General features: G+C 46.3%; 1 protein-coding gene across 1 annotated transcript; it reads right to left on the minus strand.

The window, feature by feature from the left end:
• Nucleotides 1-12,005: 12,005 nt before the first annotated feature.
• Nucleotides 12,006-14,402, minus strand: Ptrhd1 (peptidyl-tRNA hydrolase domain containing 1). Its single transcript, XM_055622946.1, has 2 exons — nt 14,151-14,402; nt 12,006-12,340 (listed from the first exon to the last, which is right to left on the minus strand). The coding sequence occupies exons 1-2, from the start codon at nt 14,400-14,402 to the stop codon at nt 12,170-12,172; spliced, it is 423 nt and encodes a 140-aa protein (XP_055478921.1). The 3' UTR covers nt 12,006-12,169.
• Between the last annotated feature and the right edge of the window lie 44 nt (nt 14,403-14,446).

A 14,446-nucleotide genomic window follows, 5' to 3' on the forward strand; every position in this document is an offset into this window, starting at 1 on the left:
TGAGTTGCCTCTTCATTTATGTACAGAGGGCAGGGTGGGGAATGACTGGAAAAAATTGCCAAATCCGGGATGACTTCAAATACTAACAGTTAATAAAAAGAAAGGATCCCAATAGCCAACAGTCCTTAAATGGTCCTATGAATTTTGATAAGATCAAAGTCAAACTGTGATTGGGGCCCTTGAGGAAATGCTAACTTAACTGGGCCATTTGTCTGATGAGGAAACTTCTGTTGTCTCTGGGCTAGGATACTATCCAGGCAACACAAAAGAACCAAGAAATAGCATGGCTCTCTCAATGATACAGGTGTGGACTTTTACTTAAGGACGCTATTTCAGTGTGATAGTGCATTTCATAAAGGTTAGGCCCTAGCCAGTGAGATGGCTCAGCATTTGTAAGCCTAACAGCTTAAGTTCTGCTGTTAGAATCCATAGTAGAAGGAGAGGACTCCTGAGTCCTGAAAGTTGTCCTCTCTGTCTGCCACACACACACACCCTAATAATAATTTTGTTTAAACTTAGACCCTACAAAAAATCTGGGCCCAGGAGTCTTTTCTGAGACTTATACTCCAACCATGGACATGCATGGAGATAACCTAGAACCCCTGCACAGATGTAGCCTGTGGCAGCTCAGTGTCCAAGAGGGTTCTCTAGAAAGGGGAACAGGGACTCTCTCTGACATGAACTCAGTGGCTGGCTTTTTGAGGGGGGAGCTTCTTGGGGGGGGGGGAGCAGCCTTACCAAGCCACAGAGGAAGATGATGCAGACAGTCCTGATGAGACCTGATAGGCTAGGGTCAGAGAGAAGGGGAGGAGGACGGCCGTTATCAGTGGACTTGGGGAGGGGCATGAGAGAAGATAGAGGAAGGGACAGTAGGATTGGGAGGGGCTGAGAGAGGAGGCCACATCTGAGATACAAAGTGAATAAATTGTAATTGATTTAAAAATAAATTAAAAAAAAAAACTTAGACCCTAAGTAGAGCCAATTCCAGAGGTTAGGGGTAGGGCCTATTTCTCACATGCATACCCACACATAACTACAGACTTGGAATCTTCTGTTTAGAATCATATTTTGAGGTGAAATAAAACATTTTACATATAGTTGGGATAAGAGAAGAATGATACTTCTTTTAGATGAGGCCTCCCACTGACATAAAGTTATCCTAAGTACCAATGGAGAGAGAACAGCAAATGGAAACAATGAGAAAACTGAGATGTTGGAATGCGAAAACTACCTTCGTTGTGGTTTTGTCTAGGGAAGATTCATTCATAAAGAAGTTCCTAGAAGCGCCACCTGGGCCGACCGAGCAAAAGAAAGTACAGTTGTCTGCTTACACAGTGCTGATCCTATGCTGACATTAAGTGTCTTGCCAGAAGAGCGCCTGCTCTTGAATATACTGAATGGCCCATGACCATCCCCCTGTCTCTAATTTTAACTGATTTGATTGATCCCATATGTTCTTTTTCTGGGAGGTTGAGCCTGTTCTGCCAGCAATGTTAGTTTTCTTTCTGTATTTTATTTTCATTGCTAATAACCATTACGAATATTGAAAACCTAAAATCTCTCCTTTCTATCAACACATTGTATTCCTTATCCAAAGCTCCAGAAGTAAGAAAGCATGGAAACAGAAATGGACCCTGCCCGTGTTCTCTTGCATTCCCTTCACCTGAGGGGCATGAAAAGCAGTTACGTTACGAGCAGGACTGTGGGGAGTGGTACAGAGGACAGTTCCAGAGTGAGACCATGCCTGGAAGTCAGAGGTCCTCCTTGCACAGGAGATGCCACTGGAGGTGAGGTGCTTGGAGTACAGCCATGGAGAGTGGATGGAGGACAGATCTGAAGGCGGAGGTGGGGAAGGGCATAGACCGCTGGCTTCTGAGCCGGGAGCCAGTGTGTGGCGCACTCATAGACCAGCCCACAGAGTTCTGTCAGCTAGCGGGCTGGAAAGTGGCTAAAGGGGCTGACTCCAGTAGGAACATGTGCTAGGCTTGGGGGCCTTGTTTGGAAATCATAGCAGCTGCCAGCTAAGGTCTCTCCCATAAGTAGCCCCACCCAACCAGAAGCCTTCTGTTCCTTCTATCCACCCATCTGTAGCTGGTGACAATATTAAAGGCACTCAGAGAAACTGAATGTGTGCTCTCACGATTTCTAAAGGGCTCTTGGGATTGTTGCCTCACGCGCTGCAGACCTCTGAGAGAACGGTAAACAGGAAACCAGGCTCTACCGAGCTATGATACAAATAAGTGTTTCTCGGTGTGGGGACCTGAAATCCAGCTTTAAAATGTTGTGTGTGAGTGAGGGTTTTGCCTGCATGTGTGTGTGTGTGCTGCATGAGTGCCTGATGCCAGCAGAAGTCAGAAGAAGGCATCGGATCCCCTGGAGCTGGAGTTACAGAACCACCGTGAGCCACCATGGGGGTGCTGGGAACAGAACCTGGGATCTTTGCAAAAGTAACAAATGCTTTAACCTCTGAAGCACCTCTCTAGCCACGTCTTTTAATGGCAGACTCAGGTTTACTGTCCTGGACTAGATGATTTAAGACTGTTAAGAGTCTACAAACTTTAATCTCATGTGTGAACTTTAAGCCCAGCTTTCTTTTGTGAAGTACTCTAAATACAGCCTTGAAATGAAGGGCAAGAGGTCAAAAGTGGAGAGGAGAGAACCCAAGCCCTTTTCTGGAGACTGAGAACTTGTCCTCTGGGTCCTCTAGTTAACGGGAGCACTTTGGCTTGTAGTTACCAGGGTGTCCCAGTGTAGTATGTCTCTGCATATCTAAGCAGGAAATGAAGGATATACTCTCTGGATCAGTGTCAACGCTTTAGCTTAAAGATTTTTTTTTGAAGGTGCGGGCTAGAGACAGGTAACTAACCTAGCAGGTGTGAGAGCCTGGGTAGGTTCCCAGCAGTGTGTGTGACCATCCAGATCCTTTCCATGAAGCAGTGATTGTCGAGACTGATTCTAAAGCAGGAGGTTTCGTGGGCAACAGTTGCTCGCACTCTCTCCTGGACTCTCGATGCTTTCGATGCTGAAGCCTTCCCACAGGCTGCAGATTTGGCCCTGCTGAGATCATGTGTGCTCGTTTCAGAACTCTACACACAGGAAACACAAGTATCCAGAGCAAGCAGTGACCAAAAGATTAAAATGTGGGAAAGAGCAACTGCCTTCTCATCAGATACTCCTTGCACCCCAGCATCCAGAGGTCCTAAGATTTAGAACAAAGAAAAATATCCTAGGCCATAAAAATAGCTGCTGGTTTTTATGAGCTGATGCGTGACAGGAATAGACAGCACCAGAGCCTGAGCTGCCCGTTTCCCTCAGCTGCCTGAGCTGAGTTTCCCACGGCAGAGGCTCCATACCCCATAAACCAATGGTGCTCAAGCTTCCCGCGGCCCTTTAATACAGTTCCTCGTGTTGTGGTGACTCCCCCACTCCAACCATAACATCGGTTGCCCCCTCATAACTTTAATCTTGCTCCTGTTATTAATTGTAATGTAAGGATCAGATATACAGGATATATTCGACCGTGTGAAATGGCCGGGACCCACAGGTTGAGAATCCCCGTCGTACAATTTACTGCTCTTTTCCACCCTGCCAGGAAGTTCAGTCTGGCACTAACAGCAGCAACCCTGTCAGCACTTTCCACACGTGTTTGTTCTTTCAGGCCCCCCCCCCCCGCCCTCATACTGCAGTGTAGAGTAGAGTAGGCCCATTCACAGAGGCTGAAATTGAAACCCCCATTTGTGGTGAAGGGGCTCTGAAATTCTGGCCTCAGAAGTCAGTTGTTGGGCTTCGACGTGAACCCCACGTTGCGCTACACAGAGCCACCACTGAAGGGGAGCCTATCAGACACTGGCGTAAAGGCTGTTTTAGATGGGGTTTCGCTTCCTTATGTAGAGCAGGCTGCCCTCTAGCTCACAGAGATCTGCGTGGTTCCATCTCTGTGCTGTTTACTCCTGCATGCTTGCATGTGTGTTCACATGAAGGCCAGCAGAGGGCATTAGATGGCACCAGATTCCCTGGAGCCGGAGTCACGTGGTTGTGAGCCACCCAGTGTGTGTGCTAGGAATGGAACTCTGGTCCTCTGAAAAGAGCAGCAAGCACGCTTAACCATTTAATGCTCACCTGGTTCTGTCGCCCCCACACCGGGAATCCTAATAAATTCAAAATTACTTTCTAGAACTTCAGTTCCATAGAGACTTTTGAAGGTTTTTTTTTTTTTTAATTTTTAAAATAAAACAGTACTAGTGTTCAATATACATGTTTTTTATTTAGTTTATATGAAGGCAATGTTTACAATGCACTTGTCTTGAGGACACGATAAGTCAGGACATTTTGCCAGACCCTGCCCTAAATTCAGGCTGATAAGCATTGGCACATAGAGTCCGTGTCCCTACCACCTCAAAAGTAAGTCTCAAATGAGGTGATTTACTTCCCTGCCATATAGTCCAGTGTCATTTATCTGAACTAGCTGAGCAGTCACTGCTGGTCATCCAAGAGCTTCCTCTGCTCGCCAGATCGCAACAAGTTGTGATTTTAATGTCTTGCAGCCTTGCTTCTCCTTTCTAGCCCTATTATTCACATGCCAAGGTGAAACTGTTTCTCTTTAATAACCGCCTTCTGTCTCTTGTATGCTGTTTCAGGCTATCATCAGAGCCTTCCCAAACCGCCTTCAGAAGCCTAGAGCAAATCTCAAAGCAGCCTACCTTCTGAGTGTGGCGACCTCTGCTCTCTAGAGAACACGTGCTCCACTCACACGCTACTCTGGTCTCTTTGTTGTCAAGGCAGGGTCTCACTACATAGACCTGGCTGGCCTTGAACTTGAAACCATCCTACCTTAGCCTCCAGAGAGCCACCACAGTAGGGCGACTGCTGATCCTCATTCTTAACTGTGTTCCCGCGTTCATTTCTGCCTTGTCTGTAATGATTTCTTCTTTCTGGTCCTTGTCATCCAGGGCCCTTTTCCAGAATCTTTCTCCACTAAATCGTTGTCTCTTTCAGAAGAGGGGTGCTTCCTTTTCCCTTCTCAGAATCTTCTCCATAGCGGCCCCCTAAATGCCGACTAGAACAGTAGACAGTGTTTCAACTGCTAAGGGACAAGGTGGCACTGAGCTGTCCCCTGGAGTCAGGGTCATTGCATTTCTAGAATGTTGGAAACGTGTGCACAACTTGCACAGCGTGGTTCTGTTTCTGTTTTTCCCTTTTCCCTGCGCTTTGAAAGTCTCCAAGTTCAGGAACTGAACCAGGCTGAAGATCCATTGAAACACTTCCAGGCTTCTTTCCCAAATGAGCAGAAGGTGGGTCCTATCTCTTTCTGATCTGCAGTTATGGACCTCCGAAAGGTTAAACAGTAACGACATGGCTCTGAAGTTTCTTTGGCTCGCCCTCAAAGCCGGTGCCTCTGAAAGCCTCCCACACGGAATGTGGGGCAGATGGATCAAGTCATGGAACAGGGAGATCTCAGATGTCAGGTGTCTTACCTGGGATTTCTTTTCTCAGAACAGCCCAGCCCTTTTTTAGCTCTGCCTTGTCAGTTCTAAAACAACAGTCAAACAAATGACCTGCTCTGCACTGCCTGCTCATTTTCCATTTTAACCTGTAAGCTTGTATAAACACAAGCACATTTAAATCACCTGAGCACTCTTCTGATGTCAGTGATTACATTTTAAATAACTACTCAGGAATCTAGAATTTAAAGTCGAAATCAAGCTGTGGAGAATATTCTCTATTGAACATGCTCTATTTAAAGACTCCTGTAGCTCTCTGCTTGGGCTTCAAATTGTCGTCCTACCTTTCCTTCTTTCCTTGAAAGCCCTTTATTAAAGAAATCCCCAAGCATATATAGAAGTAGAAGCAATGATGTAAAGAGATAGTTCTTGTCTGTGATCTTATGATCCTGGATGATTTTTTTTTTTCGAGACAGGGTTTCTCTGTGTAGCCTTGGCTGTCCTGGACTCGCTTTGTAGAGCAGGCTGGCCTTGAACTCACAGAGATCCCCCTGCCTCTGCCTCCCTGAGTGCTGGGACTGCAGGCGTGCGCCGTGGCGCCTGGCTTGGTGATCTGTCTTAAGTGATCTTATGATCCACCCTAAGTGATCTATCGAATGACCATGTTTACATTGTGCTTCACAGCAGTAGCAAAATGACAGTTCTGAAGTAGCAGTGAAATAACTTTATGGTTGCTCACCACAACAGGAGGGACTGTATTCAAGGGTCACAGCGTTAGGAAGGCTGAGAACCACTGCAACCTAAGTGAAAGTATACAGTCACTTTTTTCTCTCAAGTTCTACCTCAAAGAAGTTGGAATTCTATAAGGATATGCCTTATAGGAACTGCAATACCTATTTTAGGTAATGAATTTTTTTAAATAATTTAATAGTCAGCAGGTAAAAACATTTGTCACACAGGCCTGATAACATGAGTTTAATCCCCCAAAGCTGTGTCAAAGCAGATGGGGGAAACTGACCCCACAAAGCTGTCCCCTACTGTGCAGGTGGCGCGCGCACACACACACACTATGCTCACACTTTACAATAAATGATTGTGTAACAGTGACAGGAGATATTAACTGAATACCTACTATTTGCCTCTACAACTTGGGCATTGGGAAAAATCCCTGCCTGTCAGGGAGCCTGTCAGACAAACTAGCAAAATACATGCATCAGATGGCAAGTGCTGGAGGGAAACTTTAAGTCAGGGATGGAAGGTAGGAGTACCGGAAAGAATTGGCGGCCTTCTAAAATGGAAAATCAGAACAGGCCTTCAGGAGAGACGACATTTGAGTGACAAGCTAGAGGAGATGAGACAGTGAGGACAGCATTATGGAGAAGAACCAGAGGTACAAAGTCCTGGCGTGCTGGAGGAGCAAGAGAACAGGAGGCTAATGGGTCCAGAAGGTTCCTTAGCTTTGGGACTTATATCAGGGAACAATGGGCTATTGAGCTGGGTATTGAGCTGGTTGATTTTTATCAGCTTGGCACAAACCTAGACCTATCTAGGCAGAAGGAATTTTAATTGAGAAAATGGCTCTGTATTTAGCCTGTAGGCAAATCTGTGGGGTATTGCTTTGATTGATGATTGGGCAGGTGGAGCTGAGTGGTATAAGGAAGCAGGCTGAGCAAGCTATGGGGAGCAAGCCAGTAAGCACCTCCCCTCCATGGCCTCTGCACCAGCTCCTGCCTCCAGGTTCCTGCCCTGACTTCCTTCCACGATGGACTTTGATGTGGAACTGTAGGATGAAATAAAACCTCTATCCACAAGTTGCTTTGGTCATGCTGTTTTATCATGGCAGTAGAAACCTTAACGAAGCCAGTTTCTAGGAACTTTTATGTTGAAAACATCTGCAAAGAAAGCAAATGCAGAAGCAAAGAGGCCTGTTGGGAGGGGCTGTAGCAGCAGGAGATGATAAACTGAACCGATAGTGATCAGATTCTGGGTATGGTCCTTAGGCAAAGGCAAAGTTATCTACTGGAATATCAGATTCAGGGTATGTAAAAGAGAATAAAAGTGGCTCCTAGGTATTGGGCCTGAGCAACTGGAAGGATGGAATGGCCCTACACAGAGTCAGGCAAGAGAAACATAATTGCTTCACTTCCTGTCATACATCTGAGATCCCCATCAAGCATCCAAGTGAACTCAGATCAACAGGTTGGTGGCTTTGCCCACACTTGGCAGCTCCCCTTGCAGATGAGTGTAATTAACCCAACACCAGCCTGATGCTCCACTTCACTCTTCTCATGGCCCTGGAGGGATAGTCTAGTTGGTGATGGTTACTCTGGTTCTCTGGTTTGGCTTTCCTGGTTGCAGGGAACCATTCTATCAAAGCTTGATAGTTTGAAGGCAGGGGATTTGTTCTCTCTATCACATGTCCACCAGAGGCTGCCTATTTTCTTGGTTTGCATTTGTCTCACCTCCCAAGAACCTAGGTTCAGAACCTGAGTGTTTTTTGTTTGTTTTTTTGACACTGCACTCACCCTGTGCCTAAATTCTACCTTCGGCCACTTCACCAGCCCACCGGTGCGGTTCTTAGAAAAGAGGCTGGGACTGTGCTGAGCTTGACCTCAGGATACGGCTGAAACCTGTGAAGCAATCAGAGTTGTTTTGCTGCACTAACACCTCCCTACCAGGGACAACAACAGCGCCCTTTCCCTACGCCAAGGCCCAGGAAGCAGGAAGATGATGTCCCGAAAGCCAGTCTATGAGGACTTTGTACAGGGATTAAACATAAGTTATTTCTCACATTACCCACTAGAGGCGCCCTCTTCACTCCCAGTGCCACAAGGAGGTGTAACCTAAGCTTTGATCCTCACTTTGCAAGTTCAGAAACCCCATTCTGTCAGCTCATGTGGCTCATCTGTTGATAACTGAGCTCTGGGTGCTAATTCATATGACCCTGAGTCATAGTCCAGAATGCGAATTACCAGTTTCACAGGCAGCTGCAGCATTCCCGTGCTTGACCAACTTACAGTCCCTTCCTAAAGCACCTCTAAGTGGTATCTAGACAGGAGACCAATTAGTAAAAGGTAATGAGAAAGTACAAAAATAGAACTAAAAAAAAAAAAGGTGGTTTTCAATTGCAGCTCCTGCCACAGGCTTTGGTCTTGTGCAAGTCAAATTCTTCTGTAAATGCTGGGGGCAAGACTGCCTGCGTCACAGACCTGCCAGGATAGGCCATGTGAAGCACTTTGCAAACAGAGCCTAAGATGCTTATCAGGGCAGAGGAGCCTTCTCGTGGATCTCCTGTGTTGGACATGTCTTTTTTATTACTTTGTGCATATATATGGCAGACACAGGGCGAAGTTGGAGCCGGGTCTCTGCCCTCCATATTGGCTCTTTCCAGAGAGCATGTTCTAAGGATGCAGAATAGGTTTGGTGGTGTTTGTTGGGTTTTGGTTGTTGTTGCTTTGTTTTGTTGAGACTGTGGCCCAGGCTGGCCATGAACTTAGTATGTAGCCAAGATGACCTCCAATTTCTTCTGATCCCGCCTCTTACCTCCTGAGTGCTGTTCTGTAATAGTGGCATTACACCACCATGTCAGGTTTAATGGTGTTGGGAATCAAACCCAAACCTTGGTACATTCTAGCAAGCACTCTGCCAACTAACCTATGACTTCAGTTCCAAGAAAAGGTGTTGTGTAGCAGTTTTACCCTGAGATTGAAATATTCCTTTGTAGAGAAGCTTCTTTAGAAAGAAAATAAGCTACTCAAAATAACTTCAGGAAGTCTCCAAAACCAACCAGATCCACTAGGCCCCTCCCTCCCAAAAGTAAACAATCCAAGCCGTTTGAAAGTAGCAGAGAACAGCCAAGCTGCCTGGAAGGAGCCTCGGCCAACTGAGCTACCTGGAAAGGGTACCCTCCAACCTTTTGGACTGCCTGCCAGCTGGGCAGTGTGCTCAAATTTCCAGATTTTTAAAGCTGTCATCATCTCTCTTCCTGTAAGTAACCCATTGCTCATATTGCTGTCAATAACCCCAGTACAGCTAATTGGTCTCCAGGTTTGGTCTCCAGTGGTATCTGTATTTTGGTCTGTGGTATGCTTCCTATCTGAGGTGAACAGACTGTACATTGCATCTCCCTAGGAAAAGCCTGTTACATAACAATAAGTTGATTCCAAACCACACACCTTCATTAGTCAGCTCTTCAGCAAAGGGCCTTCAGAGAATCAGCTGCTTCTCCCCAGGTTCTCACCAGTGGGTCTTTAGAACCGGCGTTTCTGACAATGCCCAGCGATGCTGATTTCGCTGGTCCAAACCGATCTTGCTGCTTCTCCCTTGTATTCGGGTGCTTCCTTGCCTTTTCCCCAAGTTGAGGAGAAGTTTACACTCTCCCTGTACTTTTGACATTTACCTGAGTGATCATCTCCCATGTCTACACAGATCTTCATCCATCTCTGGCTCCATCACATTATACTAAAAGATTCAGAATCCAAGTACTTTAAGCCACAGTATCACAGGAACCTGCATTCTACTTGGAAAGCATTCAGGGAGTGCCTGAGCGCTGGGTGGGATCACTTCTAAACAGGAAGCTGGGCTCAAGACAATGGGCTCAGTAGCAGAGTTCTTTGAGGGCAGCTCTTGGGAGTTACGTCTCATAGCATCCTGTGCCCATGCCCCAGCATCAAGGGCCCTGGCACGCTACAGGCCATCTATTTTGCCCGTGAGGGAACTGGCTTAAGGAAGCAGAGTGGCTTGCCCAAATTCAAGAGCCTGGAAGTGTAAGAGCCAGGTCTTGATTTAGGCAGTTTGATACAAGTCAGATTGTGTTACACTGTAAAACAGTGTTCCATCGCTTCTCATTTTCTCTGGACATTTTTTGTTTGGTGTTGTTTTCTGTTTTTCAAGAAGGGGTTTCTCTGTGTAGCCTTGCTGTTCCGGAACTAGCTCTGTAGACCAGGCTGGCCTTGAACTCACAGAGATCTGCCTGCCTCTGCCTCCCAAGTTCTGGGATTAAAGGTGTGCATAACCACTCGGCTGGACATTTTTTAAAAATCAGTTCATTTAGTAACTTTAATCTCTCTTTGCCTTACCTTCCTCCATATACACTGTCTTCTGTAATCTCCACCACCACCACACACACACCTTGGGACTGGAAAGATGGCTCAGCAGTTAAGAGCACCAGCTGTTCTTCCAGAGGACCTGGGTTTGATTCCTAGCACCCACATGGTGGCTCACAACCACCTGTAATTCCAGGGGATCAAAAGCCCCCCTCTGGCCTCTGTGGGTACAAGACCTGGTGCATACAATACCTATACACATAAAATAAATACATTAATTAAATTAAAAGCTTTTTAATTCATCTTATGTATATAGGTGTTTTGCCTGCAAATATGTCTGTGTACCATGTGTGTGCTGTGCCCATGGAGAAGGCGGTGTTAGAGCCTCTGGGTGGTTGTGAGCCACTGTTTGTCCTTACCCATTATCTTGTTCAAACATTTAAATGTTGACCATATGGGACCTAGAACTGACCTTTTCATCTTCCCTTCAATTACTACCTTCTCTTCTTCCTTCTGTGTTTCCTAAAGTAGTCTCCAGCACTCTCCTCCCCTTCTTGTCTCAATAAACTGTAATCTGATTTTCCCCCATATGCTCTTCACACTGCTGAGTCTGCAGTGTTCCAACTGCGAAAGCCTTGTGAGCTGTTCGCTGAACCCCGAGCTGCTCGGTGCTCTCTTACCCTGAGCTTCACTCGCCTTCCTGGCCCGGCGCCGCCCTCAGCACCCTACCTGCTCCTCCTGGAGCTGTCCACCCACTCAGGTGAATATGCCCCAGGGATCCACACGTGAGCACACTTGCTGGAGAGGCCCTAGTGGAAGGCAGGGCAAAGCAATGAGCCAAAGCAAATGAACTCTTAGTATAGGGACAGGGAGTTGACCAATTCACTCATCGTAATATTTTCAGGGTTGTTTGTTCTGTTTTGTTTTTTAAGACAGGGTCTTGTTCAATAGCACTGAACTGACTGGCTATGAACTCAAGACGATCCCCCTGCCTCAACCTCCCAAGTGCAGGGATTACAGGCATGAGCCACCACTCCCGGCCTTCATCTTTCATGTAAGAGGTATCTACTGAACAAATTACTCCACATAAACTTTGCTTTAAAAATGTTCTGTCAATTTCTGTTATCACATGCAAATGTTTACAGAAATATTTTGGACAGTGTATTGTCATGTACAGATGTTTAGAGAAGGGAAAAAAATTTGGCTGTTAAGACTTTGTGAAGATGATGGTGTTTAAGTGAAGTTAAGTGGCAGGAAAGAGGAAGAATATGAGCATTCTATTACAGCACTAGAGACTGGAGGACAGTGATAGAAGAGGAAGGGAAATGGGAAGCAGGAAGGCGATAGAATAGGTAAAGAACTCAAAGACAGCATTTTAAACTTGACTAAAAGAAATCCATTATTCCTAACAAAAAATACCTTTTGTTTGAGCAATGACCCACAAATAATATTGTTGCTTATCAACTTCCCTCACTTGAACTTGGTGGTAATATTATAATAATAAGATGATAACAGGAAGTATTTCTTAATGATGGCTTTAATTTGAATTTATGCTGGCTCTTAAGAAACCATCATAACTAGAAGGAAAGAGTATGTCAACATTGAAAGGAGTCCACAGCGCTTCAAGTTGGAGGCCATTTGGCACCTGGACCCAGCTACCATTCAATTCTACCAGAACAGCAGTCACTTGAACAAACGGAATTTCTTCAAATACTGACTCACTTCTTCCTTGGGGTATGGTCTGAGGGCAATGCAGGTGGCAATATTCTCTGGTTGCTCAAGCCACAGCATGTGGTCAATGTTCTTCTCCTGCAGGGTCTCAGCCAGTGTCTTCAAAGTGGTCTCATCAGCAGCCTACGAGTTGCAGAACATACAACACAGACTGAATGGGCCATTTAGGGTCACAAAAGGATGGTGGGGGCTCTGAAACTAAAGCTGTGGCTCCCTCAAAGAACTGTATAGCAACAGTTCTGTCCCCTCTCTTTAGGATCTTACAGAAGAGGCAGAGGAGGAGACAAAATAGTCTGTTAATAAATGCAATTTTCTTTTCTCTCTTGAATTCTGCTGTATAGTTTCCAGTTTCCTTATGACTGGTGCCTACTGAAGCTCACCCTCATCCTTCGGCCATCTCTGACTCAACTGACCACTGGGAAGGATTTCAAAAATTACATGTACTTTTCTTCTCCCTTTCATTCTTTCAGGCGCAAGCCTAGCGTTGCCGGAAGGACACATCTTTCAACTGTCTGACGTAGAAGGGCTCAGTCCACTGTGGGCAGTTCCATCCCCGGGCAAGTGGGCCTTACACGTAAGGTATCTGTACATGTAAGATACCTGAGAAAGTCAGGGAAGCCAGTAAACAGTGCTCCTCTGCGGTTTCTGCTTCAAGCTCCTGTCTTACGAGTTCCTGCTTTGGCTTCCCTAGGTGACAGATGCAACCTATAGATGTAACAAAACCCTTTCCTTCCCAGTTGCTTTTGGTTTTGGTGTTTAGCACAGCAATAAAAAGCAAACGAGAATATTGTATTATGCATGCACACTGAGGGAAACTTGCAAGATTTGGGTCTCTCCTCCCATCAAGTAATCCAGGGATAGAACTCAGGGTGACAGATTTGGTGACGTGTGCCTTTACCTAACAAACCATCTCACCAACCCTTAATTTCCCCCCCCCCCCCCCGAGACAGAGTTTCTCTGTGTAGCTTTGGTGTCCTGTATTTGTAGACCTCTATTGTGTGCTTTCTGGTCAAACCTGAGGCCTAATCTGGCTGGAAACAAGCTTTGAAATTTCAGAAAGATCTAGCAAGAGACTTTTTGTTAAAGAATATATTGCTGTCCTAATCCTTAAGAGTTAGTCCAGAGGCTGAAGAGATGGCTCAGTCTCCAGGGAATACTGCTCTTCCAGAGGACCAGAGTTTGATTCCCAGTACCCACACTGGGTTGCTCACACTGCCTGTAACTATATCTCCAGAAGACCGCACACCCTCTTCCGTCCTCCAAGGAAACCGGCAATCACGACACACAGACATATATAAACACATACGCATACATAATTTGTTTGGGTAGATATTTAAAATTTAAGTTAATCCAACAGGCATGTGAATCACCTGGATGGGAAAGCACCCCACAGAAAGCTGAAAGTAGCTGGAAACATATAGACTGTCACAAGGGTCCCTTTGGGCCATTGTTCGTCCATTCTCACCCCATTGACAGTGTTTTCCTGTACACTGGTCTCTCTAGAGAAGCAGGTGCTATATAAATGACAGGGGCATGAGAAAAGAGGCTCAGAGGTCCTGAAAAAATGTATGCCTTTCCCCAGCTCACTTTCTCCTTCTAAATAAACGGCGTCTATCTGTTCCTGTGTTAATTAAGGCAGAGGTAATTTCAGGCACAGCTTTGGTGCTCTGGTAGAAAGGTAGGGCCGCGCCTCCCCAGCTCCGCCCTCCCCGGGATCTGAGCGACACTGGAATAACCAGTTTCTGGTGAACCCAACAGTTCTGAGACGCCTGTGATCGCGGGGTCTATGCCAGCCGCAAATCTTTCCCCGAAGTCCTTAAAGATCGCTCCGACAATCACGCTGCACGTACTCCTGGAAGTTAAGGACTGGGAGCATACCTACTTCCGGTCTCATCCCTTAGCGTCCCTCCTAATACCCTCCCACAGGTCTCACCTCGAGAACGACCTTGCGCATGCGCCCCAGCTCCTGGAGATAAGCTGCTGTGTGCGGATGGTCTCGATGAAGGTGCAAGGCTGCGGTGGCAGCGTGACAAGCCTGTGCTACCAATGCGCCCGTGGGCCAGGAAAAAGGAGCCTGTGACAGATCCTTTCGTAACACTAAGTACTGTACAAGGACCTGCGGCTCCGCCCCAGAGCCTGCCATATTCCTGACCATCAGAATGGCCGCACCTACTGTGCGATGCATTCTGGGATTAGGGTGGAGCTTTGGGCGCCGACATGTTTTTGTAC

The sequence above is a fragment of the Psammomys obesus genome, unplaced genomic scaffold (assembly GCF_907164565.1).
Source record: "Psammomys obesus unplaced genomic scaffold, mPsaObe1.curated_primary_1811, whole genome shotgun sequence".
Classification (NCBI taxonomy): domain Eukaryota; kingdom Metazoa; phylum Chordata; class Mammalia; order Rodentia; family Muridae; genus Psammomys; species Psammomys obesus.